The 21,565-nt window shown below is 40.3% G+C and overlaps 1 protein-coding gene across 1 annotated transcript; it reads right to left on the bottom strand.

Annotated features, from left to right (window-relative positions):
* Positions 1-533: 533 nt before the first annotated feature.
* Positions 534-10,729, bottom strand: LOC100359120 (olfactory receptor 6C2). Its single transcript, XM_051844918.3, has 2 exons — positions 9,292-10,729; positions 534-600 (listed from the first exon to the last, which is right to left on the bottom strand). The coding sequence occupies exons 1-2, from the start codon at positions 10,206-10,208 to the stop codon at positions 534-536; spliced, it is 984 nt and encodes a 327-aa protein (XP_051700878.3). The 5' UTR covers positions 10,209-10,729.
* Between the last annotated feature and the right edge of the window lie 10,836 nt (positions 10,730-21,565).

Here is a 21,565-nt window from a genome sequence, read left to right as displayed (position 1 = left end):
TGGGGAAAAGTTGGAAGCATTTCCACTGAGATCTGGTACCACACAGGGATGCCCACTCTCACCACTGCTATTCAATATAGTTCTGGAAGTTTTAGCCAGAGCTAGTAGGCAAGAAAGAGAAATTAAAGGGATACAAATTGGGAAGGAAGAAGTCAAACTATCCCTCTTTGCAGATGATATGATTCTTAATTTAGGGGATCCAAAGAACTCTACTAAGAGACTATTGGAACTCATGGAAGAGTTTGGCAAAGTAGGAGGATATAAAATCAATGCACAAAAATTAAAAGCCTTTGTATACACAGGCAATGCCTCAGCTGAGAAAGAACTTCTAAGATCAATCCCATTCACAATAGCCACAAAAACAATCAAATACCTTTGAATAAACTTAACCAAGGATATTAAATATCTCTATGATGAGAATTACAAAATCTTAAAGAGAGAAATAGAAGAGGATACCAAGAAATGGAAAAATCTTCCAGCTCATGGAATGGAAGAATCAATATCATCAAAATGTCCATTCTCCCAAAAGCAATTTACAGACTCAATGCGATACCAATCAAGATACCGAAGACCTTCTTCTCAGATCTGGAAAAAATGATGCTGAAATTCATGTGGAGACACAGGAGACCTCGAATAGCTAAAGCAATCTTGTACAACAAAAACAAAGCCAGAGGCATCACAATACCAGATTTCAGGACATACAACAGGGCAGTTGTTATCAAAACAGCATGGTACTGGTACAGAAACAGATGGATAGACCAATGGAACAGAATAGAAACACCAGAAATCAACCCAAACATCTACAGCCAACTTATGTTTGATCAAGGATCCAAAACCAATCCCTGGAGTAAGGACAGTCTATTCAATAAATGGTGCTGGGAAAACTGGATTTCCACATGCAGAAGCATGAAGCAGGACCCCTACCTTACACCTTACACAAAAATCAACTCAACATGTATTAAAGACCTAAATCTACGACCTGACACCATCAAATTATTAGAGAGCATTGGAGAAACCCTGCAAGATATAGGTACCGGCAAAGACTTGTACTTGGAAAAGACCCTGGAAGCACAGGCAGTCAAAGCCAAAATTAACATTTGGGATTGCGTCAAATTGAGAAGTTTCTGCACTGCAAAAGAAACAGTCAGGAGAGTGAAGAGGCAACCGACAGAATGGGACAAAATATTTGCAAACTATGCAACAGATAAAGGGTTGATAACCAGAATCTACAAAGAGATCAAGAAACTCTACAACATGCAAGCAAGTAACCCACTTAAGATATGGGCCAAGGACCTCAACAGACATTTTTCAAAAGTGGAAATCCAAATGGCCAACAGACACATGAAAAAATGCAAATCAAAACCACAATGAGGTTTCACCTCACCCCGGTGAGAATGGCTCACATTCAGCAATCTACCAACAATAGATGCCCGAGAGGATGTGGGGAAAAAGGGACACTAACACACTGTTGGTGAGAATGCAAACTGGTTAAGCCACTATGCAGGTCAGTCTGGAGATTCCTCAGAAACCTGAATAGAACCCTACCATACAACCCAGCCATACCACTCCTTGGAATCTACCCAAAGGAAATTAAATTGGCAAACAAAAAAGCTGTCTGCACCTCAATATTTATTGCAGCTCATTTCACAATAGCTAAGACCTGGAATCAAACCAAATGCCCATCAACAGTAGACTGGATAAAGAAATTATGGGACATGTACTCTATAGAATACTATACAGCAGTAAAAAACAATGAAATCTGGTCATTTGCAACAAGATAGAGGAATTTGGAAAACATCATGCTGAGTGAATTAACCCAGTCCCAAAGGGACAAATATCATATGTTCTCCCTGATCGGTGATATTTATCAGAGCACCTAAAAGGAAACCTGGTGAAGTGAAATGGATACTATGAGAAACAGTGACTTGATCAGCCCTTGTCCTGTTGATGTACAATTTAATACTTTATCCCCTTTAGTATTTTTTTTTTAGTACTACTGGTTGAACTCTGTAATTAACACACATTATTATTCTTTGGTGTTTAAATTTAACTGTAAAGTGATCCCTGTTAAATATAAGATGGGAATAAGAGAGGGAGGAGATAAACAATTTCGGACGTGCTCAATCTGACTTGCCCCAAGTCGTAGAGTTAGAAACATGCCAGGGGATTCCAATACAATCCCATCAAGGTGGCATGTATCAATGCCATCTCACTAGTCCAAGTGATCAATTTCAGTTCACAACTGATCATATTGATAGGTCTAAGAGTCAAAGGGATCACACAAACAAGACTAGTGTCTGCTAATGCTAACTGATAGAATCAAAAAGGGAGAAAATGATCCATCATGGGAAGTGGGATACACAGCATAGTCACAGAATGGCAGATGTCCTAAATAGCACTCTGGCCTCAGAATCAGCCCTTAAGGCATTTGGATCTGGCTGAAGAGCTCATGAGAATATTTTAGGCATGGAAAGCCAAGACACTCTGGCAAAAAAAAAAAAAAAAAAAACAAACCTAAATGAAAGATCTCAGCAAGTGAGATCCCAGTGGAAAGAATGGGCCATCAAAGAAGGAGGTACCTTTCTCTGAAGGGAGGAGAGAACTTCCACTTTGACTATGACCTTGTCTAAATAAGATTGGTGTCAGCGAATTCAAAAGCCTTCCATAGCCTTGGCAACTCATGACTAGAGACTAGGGTGATTACTGACACCATAAACAAGAGTGTCAGTTTGTTAAGTCAACAACAGGAGTCACTGTGCACTTACTCCCTATGTAGGATCTCCGTCCTTAATGTGTTGTTCAATGTGAATTAATGCTATAACTAGTACTGAAACAGTATTTTACACATTATGTTTCTGTGTGGGTGCAAACCATTGAAACCTTTAATTAATATATACTAAATCGATCTTCTGTATATAATCGAATTGAAAATGAATCTTGACGTGAATGGAATGGGAGAGGGAGCGGGAGATGGGAGGGTTGCAGTGGGAATGAATTTATGGTGGGGGGGAAGTCATTGTAATCCATAAACTGTACTTTGGAAATTCATATTTACTAAATAAAAGTTAAACAAATGTTGAGGAAAAGAGACACCAGTCAAATGAAAACTGTAAAAAAAGGTAATTTTGGAAGATGGGTTAGTAAAATTAAAGAAACACAGATTTTGGAAATGAAATGATCAAAAGTTCTTGTGCAACTTTTTCTAGCAGAAAACCTTTTTTGCTTTAACAGGGCTGACTGAGACCTGGCGTCTGACTTTATTTTATTTTATTTTTGACAGGCAGAGTGTATAGTGAGAGAGAGAGGGAGAGAGAGAGAGAGAGAGAGAAATGTCTTCCTTTTTGCCGTTGGTTCACCCTCCAATAGGTGCTGCAGCCGGCGCATCACGCTGATCCGAAGGCAGGAGCCAGGTGCTTCTTCTGGTCTCCCATGGGGTGCAGGGCCCAAGCACTTGGGCCATCCTCCACTGCACTCCCGGGCCACAGCAGAGAGCTGGCCTGGATGAGGGGCAACTGGGACAGAATCTGGCGCCCCGACTGGGACTAGAACCAGGTGTGCTGGCGCCGCAAGGCGGAGGATTAGCCTAGTGAGACACGGTTCCGGCTGGTGTCTGATTTTAGTGACTGAACAGGTGCTTCATCTCCTGTCCCCTTCCCTGTGTTTGAGACAGAAAGATATGGTGGTGAACAGACGCTGGGCAGGCCATAAGGACAAGGGAGATGGAGGAGGTTAAAAGAACGAGCAGGCCCTGCTCTCAGTAGGACTATTCCTAGTGGACTGGCTGCGGGGAGTAGACAGATGGGTGTCTTACAGTGCACCTAGGGAGTGTGGACATTGTGTTGAGGCCAGCGGAATTGATAAAGCTGTCTTCCTGCGACCACAACCAACTTTCCCTGTCGTGGGAGTCTTCATGCAGTGAGAGCCCTAACGGCTTGCAGTTGCTCATCTGCACCCACAGGGGTGTGCCGAGAAGAGACTCAGGGGGCAGCATGCAGAGGAAGCAAGGTGCAAGGAGAGAAAGTAAGCTAGGTGTGGAGTGTTCCCCAAGCCTGCTGGTGCCGTGACTTGGACTGACCACCTTGCTCTTGATCCCTCTTGGCTGGCTTGCCAAAAGGTGCTACCAGTAAGGCCTAAACAGTGGTCGGTCCTTGTCTCCCAAAGGAAATCATTCAGAGGATAGATAGAAAATGGCGGTATGCAAATTAGTGAAATATAATGACAGAGGAGAAGAGCAGCTCAGCAGAGGACCAGGTGCCCCACTGGTGTACAGACTGTGGTTTGTGTGGGGATAGGGCAAATTTCTTCCTGCCAACTTTCCTCCTCCTCTTCATCTGGAATGTTAGTGAGTGAGAGGATGACTGGGGTATGAGATCTTCCCTGGAATGTTCCTGAGGAAGATGGTTCTGGGCGTGTGGGACACCCCTTACCCAAAGAATATTAATGGGTGGAAAGGTTCCAGGGGTGTTAGACCTCCACCCCCAACCCCAGAAGGATATTGGACAGGATCTCGATTTGCAGATGTTGGGTTGCTTTCAACACATTCATGCCCTTTCCCATGTGAACTTTCTTTTTTTTTTTTAAGATTTATTTATTTATTTGGAAGTCAAAGTTACACAGAGAGAGGAGGGGCAGAGAGAGAGAGAGAGAGAGAGAGAGAGAGAGGTCCTCCATCAGCTGGTTCACTCCGCAACTGGCCACAATGGCCAGAGCTGCGCCTATGCAAAGCCAGGAGCCTGGTGCTGCTTCCAGGTCTCCTATGCAGGTGCAGGGGCCCAAGGACTTGGGCCATGTTCTACTGCTTTCCCAGGCCATAGCAGAGAGTTGGATTCCCATGTGAACTTCTCATACATGGGGCCTCATGTCTGTCTTTCTTTTTGTCCTAGCAATAGTAGCACTTTAGTATTGGCTCCAGGTGTCCTTGCTAAGTTGTTAAATCTTGAGCTGCTTAATAGTGGGCTTCTGCCAATAATCTCTCCCTTATTTGGTATTTATTTATCCTGCACAGAAGTCTAGCATTTTCACAATCTGTTGTTAGTTGTGTTCTCTTGATTCCTGCAGTGCATATTACCTATTTTGGTGAAAATTTATTTGCCTTCTGTAAGGAAAAAGTAGTTCCTAGAAATGCTCTGCTTAGACTTGACCCTGGGAATTTTTTAGAAGCCAAGATTTAAGGTATCATCTTCCAGCACATTTGGCTAGATGAAGACTTTCTATAGTCTCCAGATTGGAGGAAGCTGCTGTGTCCAGCAGTGGGGAGTGGACCATTTCTTCAAAGCTGAGAACCCTTGTGCATCTGAGGATTCAAGAATCTCAAGCACAGCCACTTAGACCTGGAGACTTCAGGGAACCAGGATAGAACACAGCCCCAGATTGCTTCCAGCTGAGGCCCAAAGGACTGGAACACTTCCACAATAATTCTTACTCATTAGATGAGTGCTTCATGTGGGGAGTTTGATTGTAGGCACTTGTGGCCAGAAATAGAACTCTCTGCCCAGTGCAGCCTCTGGACGTTGCAAGTTAGGGTCAGGCTGGTCTGCATCATGGAAGGAAGGGCGAGAAGACATGGATGGGGCACCACAGCATTTTCTATGGACTTCATCTCATTACAGAGGTCCTAAGAGTGAATGTGTATTTGTGCATTTAGGAGGGGGACGTATAATGCAAGCTATGGAGAAACGCTGGCCAGAAATTCCACCGGATTTTAATTTTACTGCACTTGCATGTTAATTTGAACAAGAATGCACTGTCTCCTGAGAGATTGTGTCTCAGAAGAATTCCCACAATGGTTTCCAGGAATGATTGCTTCCTATTTTATTCTAGTGGGAGGCTTACTTGAGAAGGCATAATATGCTTTTGTTTTTGTTTTGTTGACAGGCAGAGTGGACAGTGAGAGAGAGAGAAAAGTCTTCCTTTTGCCGTTGGTTTGTACTCCAATGGCCGCCGCAGCCGGCGCACTGTGCTGATCCGAAGGCAGGAGCAAGGTGCTTCTCCTGGTCTCCCATGGGGTGCAGGGCCCAAGGGACCACTGCACTCCTGGGTCCCAGCAGAGGGTCCCAGCAGAGAGCTGGCCTGGAAGAGGGGCAACCGGGACAGAATCTGGCGCCCCGACCGGGACTAGAACCCGGTGTGCTGGCGCCGCAAGGTGGAGGATTAGCCTATTGAGCCACGGCGCCGGCCCATAATACGTTTTTAAAATCTAAGCTACTGAAACGCTCAGTCTCTTTTCCTGCAATTTCCTAGGCCCTTTCTCTGGAGATAATGAGTATCTCCACACTTTGTTTATGAATTACTATACAAGTAGGTAGCTATTTTTAAATGTACTTAAGAAGAGACATGGAGAATCATTTAAGATTTTTAAAGATATGGGCAAAAGCTTTGTATAAAAGTGGAGCAGCTAAAAAAAAAGTGGAGTAGCTGTTATAAAAAAGAATGAAACGCTACCATTTGTAGCAAAATGGATGCAGCTGGAGTACATCATGTTTAGTGAAATAAAAATAAGCTGGACCCAGAAAGACAAATACCACACGTTCTCCCTTACATGTAGGAGCTAAAATGTAAAAAAAAAGAAGAAGGAGAAGGAGAAGAAAAATCAAATGTGTATCAGTACTGCTGCAAATATAGTTTTGTAGAACGTTGTTTTTACCTTGTGGAACCAGTGGTTAAGAATGTTATACTACTATAGCTTCAATGATCTGTGATTATTTTAAAATGTACTCTATGTGGGACAAATGGTCATTTTTCCATTCAATTGTAGTTTGCAGCCATTGTCTGTTCTCACTAAACTAGTGTCTTTTTGCTTTTTAATTCTTGGACTTCTTATTTGGTGAAGCAGTTAGCCTTTTCATTGTAATGTAAATTTTTTAACTTTTTTTTTTTTTTTTGCATTTTCCTTGTTTATTTGACAGAGTTATAGACAGTGAGAGAGAGCGACAGAGAAAGGTCTTCCTTCCATTGGTTCACTTCCCAAATGGCTGCTGCGGCCACCACTGCACCGATCTGAAGCAAGGAGCCAGGTGCTCCTCTCTAGTCTCCCATGTGAATGCAGGGACCCAAGGACTTGGGCCATCCTCCACTGCCTTCCCAGGCCACAGCAGAGAGCTGGACTGGAAGAGGAGCAACGGGGACTAGAACCCGGCGCCCATATGGGATGCTGGCACCGCAGGTGGAGGATTAACCAAGTGAGCCATGGCACCAGCCCCTGTAATATAAATTTAAAATATGTTATCTCAAAAACTAAAAAAAAAAAAAAAAAAGGAAGAAAAGGAGAAGGAAGGAGGGTGTGAGGAAGATACGGGGAGAGAGGGAATATCATTATAAGGAATGTATCTACAAAGTATATTGAATCTGTTAGAAACTAATTAAAATTTAAGATAAAAAGAATTAAATTATAAAATGCAGCAGCTGCGTTATACACTCCAGATTTAAGTGAAGTCCCAACCATCTCCCAGCCTTAGTTCTTTTATTTTAAAAAACTAAGATGAAATTAATGTTTATCTGTATAGCCATTGTTGTTGCCAAATAAAGCAGTCCATTTTGACATATTGAGATGTGATTATTGTTTATAGCCCTCGTATGTACTCCTGAGGTGCAGTGGTCTCTCTAGTTACTACTCATTGAATTCCTCGTTTGGTGGAGGATTAAGTTCGTGATTATAAACTGAAAGAATGTCATTGCCAAAATTAAAAGAAAAATAAGAAAGGAAGAAGGAGGAAGGGTGAGAGTGAGGGATGCTGGGAAGTATCATTATGTTCTTTGAACTATATATATGAAACACATGAAATCTGTTTCCTTCATATAAATTAAAAAAAAGAAAAATTAAGTGTCTAGTCCCAGGAAAGGCATAGAATAAATACACAGAATGTATTGACTACTAGCATTGGGATAGTTAAGCTCTTTTTAACATTTTGAGGAGAATTAGGTAACAGAGGAAAAGGGGTCTTTGGAACTGAAAATTGCAGAGTCCCCGGATTCATGCTGTTAGGCCTAATCATTGTCAGAACTCAGCAAGCCCATGGGACTGCAGCCCCTGTGTTTTGTGGACCTGCTGTGGCAGGATGGACCTGACTGGCTCAGAGAAATTTCCTGCTGCTACATAGCTCAAGGGAGGATCTGGGAGTACCTGTAGGCTTTGTGGACATTGAAAAACAGTAGTGACATAATGGACTGTTCAGTTATGAAAAGTAACCTCTTGTGTTAAGAGCTCTGTCAAATTAGGGGTTTCTGGAAAGAGGGATAACCAAGGACATGTGGGAGGTTTGGAAAAGGATTCAAGTTAGTGGAAACTTTGGCGTCAAGAGAATTTCAGAGAAAACACACCAAGAAGATAGAAGAAGTGATAAAGTGACTCTCGGTGCCATGGCTAATCTAATAGAGAGCTCTGCCTCTACAGCAGCAGCCGTTTGCAAACGCTGGCCGGCTGCCCTCTCCTGACTGCCTGTCCTGCCTGTATGACTGTACTGCATCTTGTCCAGGTGGCAGTGGGGACTTGATGTCCAACACTTTTCATTATAGTTATTCAAAGTTCATTGGATTTTCAACACCTTTCAGATAAGGTTGGTGTCCTGGTATTGGGCCTATCTTCATTCCAGTCTCCATTAGTACATCCATGACAACAGTAACAACAACAGAATTAAACACTTTTGTTTGGATTTGCTCATAGTATATGTATTTAATATAATGAGCTTTATTTTAGCAGTGAAAGTTTTATATTATGGGATGTATCACATTGCACTGTTTTTATTCCCTTATAGAAAATATCAGTAAAATAACTGTATTTACAAAAAGTAAAAATGAAGTTGTGGATACAAGAAAAGTTTTGAGAAATTCAGCTTGAATGGAGTTTAGAGTAAGCAGGAACAAATTATTTTACAAACTTAATGATCCATTCTTTGGATAGCAAGTCTCTTACGAGAACTTGAATCACTGACATTTGCCTCTTAGAAGATAACACAATTATTTTTCTTTTTAAAGATTTATTATTTATTTGAAAGGCAGAGCTACAGAGAAATAGGGAGAGACACACAGAGAAACCTTCTGTTTACTGGTTCACTCCCCAAATGGCTGCACTGGCTGGGGCTGCACAAGGTTGAAGCCAAGACCCCGGAACTCCATCAGGGTCGCTCACATGGGTGGCAGGGTCCCAAGAGCTTGGTCAAACTCTGCTGCTTTCTCAGCACATTGGCAAGGAGCTGGATTGGAAGTAGAGGACCTGGGACTTGAACTGACACTCATATAGAATGCCAGCATTGCAGGCGTTGGCTCAACCTACTGTGCTGCAGCAGAGGGCCCAACACAATTCTTTTGACTGAGTCATTGAAGGCTTGTTTCACTTGCTTGTTCCTCAGGGTGTAGATGAAGGGGTTCAGCATAGGCGCGATGGAGGTGGTGAGCACAATCACACCCTTGTTAGTGGCCACTGACTGCTTTGCTGAGGGCTTCACATAGATGAAGATGCAGCTGCCGTAGGTGATGGAGACCACAATCATGTGGGAGGAGCAGGTGGAAAAGGCCTTCTTCCTTTGCTGGGCTGAGGGGAATCTTGTAATCGTTCTGATTATATATATGTAGGAGAAAACTACACACAGAAGGGTTGTGATGAAGGTCAACACAGCACAGCCTATGACCATCTGCTCAATGACCCAAGTGTCTGAGCATGATATCTTCAGGAAGGGAGACACATCACAAAGAAAACTGTCAATGATGTTAGAGTCACAGAATTCCAGACTCTGACTCAAGCTAAACGGTGGGAGTATGATTAAAAAGCCAGCCATCCAACAACAAAAGATGGAACTTCTACAGGCTCTGCTGCTCATGACGGTCATGTAATGCAAGGGTTTGCAGATGGCCACATAGCGGTCATAGGACATGATGGCCAGGAGGAAAAACTCAGTAACTCCAAAAAGATCTGTAAAAAATGCTTGAATAGCACAAGCACAATAAGTAATAGTCTTGTCACCTGTCAATAGGTTATACAAATATCTAGGAATACAAGCTGATGTGAATAATATTTCTAAGAAGGAAAAATTTTGTAGGAAAAAGTACATTGGTGTTTTAAGGTGAGAATCAATGAATATAAGTGAGATAATAGCCAAGTTACCAGTTACACTCAATAAGTAGGCAAAAAACAGAAAAATTAAAAGCAGGCCCTGAAGTTGTGGATCGTCCGTTAGTCCCAGGAGAATGAATGTTGTTACTGTGTGGTTTCTCATAACTGACTCCTGATTTTTATCCAGTCTTCATGAACAGAATCAGGTATTATGCTAGAATATAGGAATGTCAGTGTTCCATAGTGATAAACAATGAAAAGTAAAATGAAGCCAGTAACTGGTTCACATGAAATTTATTCTTTATTTTGGTAGTTAATATTGTTAACATATATAAAGTCTTAGTTTTTATGCTTTCTTTTTTATATTTTTAAAAGGAAATATCTTATAGATCTAGTAATATACAAATTCTACCTCTGCATTGTATTTTCCTTATTAATTATTGTCTATATCCTATATTAATTTTTACTATCATTCAATATTAAGATTATCTTGTATTCCAATTCATTCTGATTTGGTGTGAGGTTGAAATCTTAAAATTCACTCATAGTTCCATGTGTTTACTCATGGCATGGTACTTGGTAAAACCCAATTACATTACAAATAATTCATTACAGAAGCTCTACAAAATTCATAATCAATTATAATTTTATGTGTGTAAAATGTAGTACATACAAGCATCAAGTCCTGTGATTTTAAATAGGATTCATGTGTGATAAATTTTAATCTGTATTTATACTGATTTATTTTCTGAAATTGTTACATATAGCTATTATGCATCACACTAAGCACATGCAGAGCTGATTTCATAAACTGTGTATTCTATTCTTCCAATGCATTCTCTGTAATAAAACTAATTGATTACAGTAATTGAACTCATATGATATTTTGGGTGTTATATAATCACTCCACAGGAAGCAACTGTCTGGATCAATTTCCCCTCCTATCCTTTCCTCTCTTCTATTCTGTTTAACAATCTTTGCATTCAACTTGAGAACAAAAGTTCTTTGATTTTTAGTACAAGTATTATTTCTTTTGGAAAACCTTTGAAAACTGGTGGCTGTGTTGTATCCTCCTCCCCACCCCCACCTCCACACTCCCGTTTATGCATCATTGCCAGACAGTACTCATTTCTGTCATGGCAGTTGCCATGGCAACATAAGCCTGTTGCTTAGTAATGGATTTATTTTTAAAAACTGGGACAACGCACAATACTAACCACAACCATGTACATAGTCAGTGCCTAACAAATGGTTATTGGTTAAATGCTGACATTTTTCACCAGACACATATAAAGCTATCTTCTTCCCTATTTGGACTTCCTGGTATTGCTGTATCATTAATTTTACCTGAAGCATTCTATGTTCATGGTTCTCATATTTTGTATTTTATGTTTATTCATTTTTTGCATTAAAGTGAAATATTTACTATTGAATTAAGCCTTACCACAAAATTTCCACTATTTCTGCTAATATCTTACTGAAGAGATAACTGGCTTTTCTTCCTTGCCTTATCTGTCATGTAAATGAGTAGTTGAATTTAATTTTGCTTCTTTGAGATAATAAATAAATAAATGACATAAATAATAAGTAAGATAATAACATTATAGGTCAAGTTTGCAATACTTAGTTTGGGTCAAAACTCCTTTATAACTTTTCCCTCAGTTATCAGAAATTAATCACAATATCCATAAAGGAAATGCTTCCAGTCAGTCTCTATGACTTGCTATTTTTCTTACATCAGTGATTGAAATTAGATTTCCTTGGGAAACTCCAATCAGAGTTACCAGAATGGAGCCAATGCACTGATTGAAATAGTCTCTTCTTACCAGTATGGGCACAGGCTCAAGTCCAATAATGTGTCAGATTCTCACTTTTATGCCACTCAGAGAAGTATCCTTAGTCAAGATCTTGGTTTTCTTGAGAGCTGGAGCTCTGAAAGATAGGGTCACACAAAAGCAATCTCAATGGATCCACTAAGCTGTAGTGACATCCCACCTCAGGAGCTCACCTACCTCCTTTGAGTTTCATTCTCTTCTGCTTAGGGACACCAGATGCTTCCCTGTCGTGTTGAACTCAGCCCTGAAAACTTTGGAAAATGTTAGAGACTTTATACATTTCATTGCTTTATTACAAGTGTAAAAGCCATTATTCCATGAGAAAACCATCTTTCCTGTATAGTAAATGTCCAATTAGGCAAGATAATGGCTCTAAAGTGTGACTAATTCCTCTCTTTTTATTCCATCTTTCAAATATTTAATCTTGACACTTTTTTTATTATATGGTTCATGTATAAAATTAAAAAATTAAGTCTGATATGTAAAAATGGGCAGAGAATGTAAAATGACAGAACAGTTACTATTTTGGAACATTCACATTCACATTTTCCTTCTGCAAATACATCCACATATATTGTAACTACTACTTACAGAAGTGTAAACATTAAATCCAAAACTTGTCAAATTGGGTATCAATTCATCATCTGCTCTTTGTTGTAAAACATGAGGCTCTCTGAACTGTCTATCTGATACCTGCTCAGCTATCGTAATAATCAAAGCCAAGAACACTGAATCCTGGGCTTAGCTCTCTGTCTTGGGCAGGTGAAATCATCTTCCCTTATTGATGCTGTGTTTACTTCTTAATTCACCTTTCAGTGACATAATCATGTTAAAGAACTTTCTGTTCTGAATTTGCACCAGTGGTTCTCCTGTGATTTCTCCAGCCATCACTGATAACTATGTTGATGATCTCAAATATTTTTAATACTGAATCAGTATGTCTAGAGTTTGAGACTTGCATCCATCAACGGGTGGGAAAAAATTTTCCTGGAGGCACCATTAGATTGTAATATGAATAGTTTCCCTGGTTTATTAAAAAATTTCCTTCCTTTGGATGTGTCTAGTCCCCAGTAACATCCCAAAGTGTGGGTCACAAACATAGAGAAAACCACGTGTGTGCTTTCTGGGGAGCTCCAGCCATTCCTTGGCATTGCAGGGACACCCTGGGAAGAACTAAGCAGAGAAAATGGAGAGAAACTATCAGAGCCCAGCTCAGCTGCTGCCAAGTCTCCTCCAGCTCTCTGAAACAGTTTGGTAGAAACATACTGGCCACACTGAGTAGCACCCTTTGTTTAAAGATATCTATATTGTTTCCCAAACTTTTAATATTTTCCTCTTGTACAAAACACTAGCAGATAGTTGGAGAAAATTATTGAAACTGAACTGTAACTGATATTTCTATGTTCTTTATATATCTTTCCAAGATTTAAAAAAAAATTTTGAGATTGCCGAAGTCATTAATTCTATCAATTTTGAGCTCATGAGCTATGTGCAAACATGCCTGTGCATATAAATACACACTGCTTTCACTTTGAAGTGGAGGGTGAGTTTACAACAGCTTAGAATGAGGCCACAATCTAGATAATAGTAATTATTTACGATCATGCCTAAGTGGTTTATTCAGAGGTTCTGCTTCCTACAAAAATTATTACAATTCATATATAAGCTTATTTTTTAAAATGTTTCAAAAAGCTATAGCATCACTCATTTTGACACATATAGGTGAAATCAACTTCTCCAAAATGTAATGTAATATATTGGAGTGAAATGGACATTTTGAGATTTGATGATTGTTTATGGCCCTGTCTCTACTGTTGAGAACAGTGTTTTTTTATTCATACTCTTTGTTGAACTCTTACTTAATGTAAGGTTAACTTAGGGGTATTAAGTAGGCTGAAAATATATCTTTGGAAAAGTTAAGAGTGGGAATGGGAGAGGGAGGAGGAAGGGTTGCAGCATGGGTGGGAAGTATCACCATGTTCCTAAATCTGTATATATGAAATACATGAAACTTGTAAAAATTAAATGATATTAAAAAATCAACTTCTCTGAAGAAACTCAGATCTAATCTCTCAAAAAGAAAGCTTCGCTTTTATCATAGAGAAATGTTCAATGTAGGGATGGAAGTTTGATGCAGTGGTGAAGACGCTGCCTGGGACTCCAGCATCCTAGATGGAGAGAGAGCCTGGCTTTCATCCCAGCTCTGCTTCCTGCCCATGCGCACCCTGGGAGGCAGCAGGCGATGGTTCAGATACTTGGATGCTTTCCACCCATGCCGAAGACAAGGAGTTCCAGGCTCCTAGCTTGGCTTGGGCCAGCCCCAGCTGTTGTGAACACTTGGGGGTGAGCTAACTAGCAGAAGGTCTTTCTGTCTGTCTCTGTCTCTGCCTTTCAAATAAATAATAGCAAAATAAAGAATAGGCTTACAAAATATAAATTAAAAAATGAAATGCTAAACTTTAGGAGGGAGAGATATATTTACCTCGATTGGATCTTACATAAAGTGTACAAGCATTGAAACATCACATAGTACCCTCAAAATAGGAACAGTTTTTATATACCTGGTATGTTGAAAAAAGTTAAAAAATAAGCGAGGTCACAGAGATTGGACTTACTTTCCTGGGAGTCAACAGCACCTTCCATTTCCCTGCAGTCTCTCAGGAGACTGATTTCTTCTCCAGGCTTGTGTTTGAACCTCTGGCCACTCAGCCTCACGGATTGTCAGTCCATTTGTTACCCTCTGAAATGTCCTTGATCTTCAACATTTTCCTCTTTGACACATTGACGAAGCTTTCTCCTCAAGGACTCCACCCACTGTAAGCTGCTCTAAGTGTGAAAGTAATACCGTATTGACAGGTTTTAAAATGCCAGGAGCTCTCTGGTTTTACACGTTGATACTCTGAATCCTATGTATAGAGTGAGAAGCTTTTTCACTAATGAGATTAGCATTTGATTTATTAGCCAAAGCTGAAATGAAATGAATACACAAAAGCACTTTGGGAATCCAATTTCAAAAATCACTAATGAATCTTCTGTGTAATGAACTTGGCAGAAATCCTGAAAAACGCAGCAGTGCCGACAGTGTCCTCAGAGAAAGAGAGGTGGCAATGGAGCAGCCAGTACAGGCCAACAGCATTGAACAGAGCTGGTGGGGGCAGGCATTGAGGCCTGCGGGTTAAGCCACAGCGTGGGATTTCTGCATCCCACATGAGAGTGGCTGATTAGGAGACCTGAGTACTCTTCTGACCCAGCTTCTTGCTAATGCACCCGGGAAGCAGCTGATGGCCCAGGTACTTGAATTCCTGCTACCCATGTGCGAGAGCTGAGTGGAGCTCCTGGTTCCTGCGTTGGTCTGACCGAGTTCTGGCTATTGAAAACTTTTGGAGGAATGAACCAGTAGAAGAAATCCCCCCAGCCCCATCTCTCCCACCCTCCCTCTCTCACTCTCACTCTGCTTAGTAAGTAAATAAATATTTAAAAAAATCAGATGGTAAAGTACCTGTGTCCGCTGACATTTACTCCTCATCTCTGGTGGCTCTAAGATTGCCGAGCCCAGTGTTCTCCCTCATTACAGCTTTAATTAAAATCACAAAATGTGTGAATACCCACTAATCTAGTGAGAATTACCAAAAATCATTCTTCAGTAATTTAGTTTTTTTTGTATATTGTCCTTCCACAAATATTTTTTGCAAAATTTAAGCTAATTCCTAGGTTTAGAATGTCAGAACTGAAGTGACTTTTTTGTTATGTTTTGTTTTGACAGGCAGCATGGACAGTGAGAGAAAGAGAGAAAGGTCTTCCTTTTCTGTTGGTTCACCCCTCATGACTGCTGCGGCCAGTGCACCGCGCTGATCTGAAGCCAGGAACCAGGTGCTTCTCCTGGTCTCCCATGCGGGTGCAGGGCCCAAGGACTTGGGTCATCCTCCACTGCCTTCCCAGGACACAGCAGACAGCTGGACTGGAAGAGGAGCAATCGGGACAGAATCCGGTGCCCCGACCGGGTCTAGAACCCTGGCTGCCGGCGCTGTAGGCGGAGGATTAGCCAAGTGAGCCACGGCGCCAGCCTAAAGTGACTTTTACATCTTGTTAGCAAAATTCTCTCTAAAACACCACACTGACTTCTATACATAATTTTAATTTCTCAGTGTGCTTCTGTGTTAACCCATTTTATTATTTTTCAACCAATAAACATTTCTATTCTCATACATGTTGAAAATTTTTTTCTGTAAATGTTATTGGGCTTCAAATTTTTTGCATTACTTAAAAATTATGGTAACTCCTAATACCTGTTTAGAAATTAAGTTGTTTACATGCAGTGAATTGTATATCTTATTTTAAATATAACATTTTTTCCTAGAGCCAATTCTAATGTTTCATGCCCTTTTTATATACTGCTGGAGACAATTTGCTAACACTTGACTTAGGCTGTGATAATCTATGATAATGGGAGATTGGCTAGTGAATTTTCTTACCTTTAAATCTTCACCAGGTTTTTGTAAACAGATTTTTCTGGACTTTGAAACATTATTTTCATCTCATTTGAAAGGCAGGGAGACACACACACACACACACACACACACACACAGAGAGAGAGAGAGAGAGAGAGAGACGCAGAGAAACAGAGATCTTCTATCTATTGGTTCACTCCCCAAATGTCCAAAAGAGCCAGGACTGGGCCAGGTGAAAGCCGGGAGCCAGGAACTCAGGCAGGGTCTCCCAAGCACATGGCAGGCTGTCATCTGTTGCTCCCCACCCCCTGTGCACCTTAGCAGAAAGCTGGAAGTGACGCTTAAAACCAGGCACTCCAATACAGGATGCAGGCATCCCAAGCAGAGTCTTAACTGCTGAGTCAAATGTCTACCCCTATTATGGACCTTAAAATGAATGTGTTTTGTTGTGTTCTCATTTTGAAGATTTTATGTAAATTATGGAATATGTAGAGTCATCTCCTTGGGATGCTATTTGGAGTTTATGTGGTGGGAAGATTTTTCATTACAAATGCATTTGCTTTTCATAAATATAGGAAAAAACCCCTTAGAATTAATTTGTGCCAGCTTTTCTAAGCTTTTGTTTCCTAGGAGATTGTTACAATATATGTCCAAATTCATTTGTATGACTATCTGGACTGTCATTTCTCTTTAATGACTCTGTAGTGAATATTCTATAGTGTAGAATCTGTAGTTATATACTTTTTGATGTTTAACATCTTTGTCAAAAATAAAATGACAATATATGTATGTATGTTTATTTCTGGACTCTTTTCTATTGGTGTATTGGCCTATTTTTCTATACTGTATTGATTACTATAGCTTTATATATCTTTAAGTCAGATTTCCCAATGCTCTTTCTCAAAGCTGTTTTAGCTATCCTATACCTTTGCATGTAGATATAATTTTTAGAATCAGTTTTTCAATTCATACAGAAAAATCTGCTGAGATTTTGGTGGAGGTTGTATTAAACCTACAGAAGCACTCGGGTGAACTGACATCTTAGTAATACTGAGTCTTCTATTCTATGAATATAGTGTATTTCTCCATTTGTTTTTGTCTTTAATTTCCATCAGCCATGTTTTGTAGCTTTCTGTACATAGATATTTGGCCAAATTTATCACTAAATATTTTCTACTTTGAAGCAATTATTGGCAGTGTTGTTTATTAATAATTTCAATTTTGATTTTTTTTCAAGTGTAGAGAGAACTGATTTTTGTATATTGATGTTATATTTCACACTTACTAAATACACTTATTGTTCTAGTGGTTTTGAAAAATTTTATTTGAGAGGGAGGGAGGAAGAGAGAGAAAGAGAGGGAGAGAGAGAAATGTACTCCTATTGTCCCATTGACTGGTTCACTCCCCCAAATACCTGCATTGACTGGAATTGGTTCTGCCTGAAGCCCAGAGCTGGAACTCAATCCATGCTTAACCCAACCCAATAATTTGCATCATCAATGCTGTCTTGGAAAATATGCATTAGCAGAAAGCTGAGTCACAATTAGAAGCTGGGATTCAAAGCCAGGTACTCTGGTGTGGGACACTAGCATCTTAACCACTTACCTAAGTGCCTACACCAATCCTAGTAGTTTTACAACAGATTCCAGAGGATTTTCCACATAGACAATCATACAGTCTCCAAATAAAGATGGAATTGTTTCTCCCTTTCCATTTTGGAGGCCTGAATTTTTTCCTTTCTTTCTTTCTTTCTTTCTTTCTTTCTTTCTTTCTTTCTTTCTTTCTTTCTTTCTTTCTTTCTTTTGACAGGCAGAGTGGACAGTGAGAGAGAGAGACAGAGAGAAAGGTCTTCCTTTGCCATTGGTTCACCCTCCAATGGCCACCGCGGCTGGCGTGCTGCCGCCGGCGCACTGCATTGATCCGATGGCAGGATCCAGGTGCTTCTCCTGGTCTCCCATGGGGTGCAGGGCCCAAGCACCTGGGCCATCCTCCACTGCACTCCCTGGCCACAGCAGAGAGCTGGCCTGGAAGAGGGGCAACCGGACAGAATCCGGCGCCCCGACCGGGACTAGAACCCGGTGTGCTGGCGCCGCAAGGTGGAGGATTAGCCTAGTGAGCCACGGCGCCGGCCCTTGCCTTATTTCTTTAGCCACAGCTTCCAGTGTAGTGTTAAAGAGATGTGATGAGTGGAGACATCATTGTGTTGTCCCTCAATTTGAATGGAAACATTCATTCTTTAATATTTTACTATTAACAATCCAGCATACAAATCCTCATTTCACTTTTTTTTATACTTAATTTTTCTGACCCAAAAAATATAAACTGTTTATTTATGTCCTTTACATATCTGATAAATTCTTTAGCCAGGAATTAGTGCAGAAAAATGTCCCTGATGGCAAGATATAGCTTGTCAGAGAGTATATGCATCACTGCTAGATAGTCCTTGATAATGACATCATTGATGACTGATTTCTAACTCTTCACTTTTCTTCTTCAGTGATGAGTCAGTGCTTCAAAAAGTGGAGGAAGAGATATAAAGACTCAGCAAAAGTTCCGTTCTGGTGTTCCAAAGTTGGATGTAGCCAATCGCTGTCATTTATGACAGGAAGAAATGAGCAAAATAGATATCCGACTTTACTCTCCTCCTAAATGCTGACCTTCTATAGCCTTGTCTTTGGCCAAACAACCCTGAAGTCAGAGGTCAGGGTATATATTTGTGAAATTTGTAAGACTGGGTCTCACAGGTCATAGAATAAATTTTCTGGAGGGTCAGATCATTGGTCTGTTTTTGGCCCTGTTGCATAGTTGGCCAACCCCAACCATTAAGACTCACTGGCAGGATTTTGATAGAGCAGAGTCCCACTCAACTGCCCCGTTTCCTTCATCTCCCCACCTTTGTCTTGTCTCTCATTGCTTTCCTTTTCCTTTTTATTTTCTTGTGTTCTTTTCCTTTCTCCCTCCCTACTTGCTTTCCTCTTCCGATTCAGATTAAATTTACTTACAGTGTTGCTCATATTGTGGCAAGTAGTGTCAATTTCTTGCAAGCATGTTCTTCGTAAATTTGGCACTAATTTTCATATTGTTTTGTGGTATTGTTTTCCCTTGTAAATATTTGTAGTATTTTGTGGTTTCAGTTAGCCTAAAGCAATTAATATATTTGCTATGAACATAGAGGCAATTTTTTTGGTAAGGGTTGTTATCCCAGTAATGGTTCATTACATGAAGAAAAAAGAATAAAATGAAATTTGGGCTTTAGGATACTTTGAAGAAGTTAATCTGAGTTAATACATAGGCAAGAAAGACACAGAGTGATTTTGTAACAAATAATTTACATTTGTGAATTTATGATCTTTTTTTAACTTTTATTTAATGAATATAAATTTCCAAAGTACAGAATATTGATTACAATGGCTTCTTTTTTTTTTCTTTCTTTTTTTTTTTTTTGACAGGCAGAGTGGACAGTGAGAGAGAGAGACAGAGAGAAAGGTGTTCCTTTGCCGTTGGTTCACCCTCCAATGGCCGCCGCGGCCGGCGCGCTGTGGCCGGCACACCGCGCTGATCCGATGGCAGGAGCCAGGAGCCAGGTGCTTTTCCTGGTCTCCCATGGGGTGCAGGGCCCAAGCACCTGGGCCATCCTCCACTGCACTCCCTGGCCACAGCAGAGGGCTGGCCTGGAAGAGGGGCAACCGGGACAGAATCCGGCGCCCCGACCGGGACTAGAACCCGGTGTGCCGGCGCCGCTAGGCGGAGGATTAGCCTAGTGAGCCGCGGCGCCGGCCTACAATGGCTTCTTTAGCATTGTCTTTTACAAATTTAACTTGGTTGTTTTGATTAATGTTACTTTTAAAATTGATAAATCAAAATTAAACTGTATACATATTTTTTATTTATTTATTTTTTTTAAACTTTTATTTAATGAATATAAATTTCCAAAGTACGATTTATGCATTACAATGGCTTCCCCCACATACCGTCCCTCCCACCCACAACCCTCCCCTTTCCCACTCCCTCTCCCCTTCCATTCACATCAAGATTCATTTTCGATTATCTTAATATACAGAAGATCAGCTTAGTATACATTAAGTAAGGATTTCAACAGTTTGCTCTCACACAGAAACATAAAGTGAAAAATAATAGATGATTTTTTTTAAATGATGATGAAATCAGATCAGACCCATTGTCATGTTTAATCCCAGTGAGAGTCAAGTTGGGAGTTGATAATTTCTTTTTTCTTTTTTTTTTTTTTTACAGAGGATCAGTTTAGTATACATTAAGTAAAGATTTCAACAGTTTGCACCCCCATAGAAACACAAAGCGAAATATATTGTTTGAGTACTCGTTATAGCATTAAATCTCAATACACAGCACATTAAGGACAGAGATCCTACATGAGGAGTAAGTGCACAGTGACTCCTGTTGTTGACTTTACCAATTGACACTCCTGTCTATGGCATCAGTAATCTCCCTATGCTCCAGTCATGAGTTTCCAAGGCTATGGAAGCCCTCTGAGTTCTCCGATTCTTATCTTGTTTAGACAAGGTCATAGTCAAAGTGGAGGTTCTCTCCTCCCTTCAGAGAAAGGTACCTCCTTCTTTGAAGACCTGTTCTTTCCACTGGGATCTCACTCACAGAGATCTTTTGCCAGAGTGTCTTGGCTTTCCATGCCTGAAATACTCTCATGGGCTTTTCAGCCAGATCCGAATGCCTTTAGGGCTGATTCTGAGACCAGAGTGCTATTTAGGACATCTGCCATTCTATGAGTCTGCTGAGTATCTCACTTCCCATGTTGGGTCACTCTCCCCTTTATTTATTCTATCGGTTAGTGTTAGCAGGTACTAGACTTGTTTATGTGCTCCCTTTGACTCTTAGTCCTTTCATTATGATCAATTGTGAACTGAAATTGATCACTTGGACTAGTGAGATGGCATTGGTACATGCCACCTTGATGGGATTGAATTGGAATCTCCTGGTATGTTTTTAACTCTACCATTTGGGGCAAGTCAGCTTGAGCATGTCCCAAATTATACATCTCTTCCCTCTCTTATTCCCACTCTTATGTTTAACAGGGATCACATTTCAGTTAATTTTTAACACTTAAGAATAACTGTGTATTAATTACAGAATTAAACCAGTCATATTAAGTAGAACAGACAAAAAATTTTTTTGTTAAAGATTTATTTATTTTACTTGAAAGTCAGAGTTACACAGAGAGAGAATGAGAGACAGAGAGAGAGAGA

Source organism: Oryctolagus cuniculus, chromosome 11 (genome assembly GCF_051225735.1).
Source record: "Oryctolagus cuniculus isolate XC-2025 breed Fujian yellow rabbit chromosome 11, ASM5122573v1, whole genome shotgun sequence".
Lineage (NCBI taxonomy): Eukaryota > Metazoa > Chordata > Mammalia > Lagomorpha > Leporidae > Oryctolagus > Oryctolagus cuniculus.
The sequence above is the reverse complement of the archived record's forward strand: the minus strand, read 5'-3'. Positions and strand labels throughout refer to the sequence as shown.

Coding starts and splice junctions, on each gene's coding strand:
- LOC100359120 (XM_051844918.3), bottom strand. CDS start 10,208: ATGAGAAACCACACAGTAACAACATTCATTCTCCTGGGACTAACGGAC. Junction 601..9,291: donor GACTCAGTCAAAAGAATTGT/GTTGGGCCCTCT, acceptor CATGAATTTCAG/CATCATTTTTTCCAGATCTG.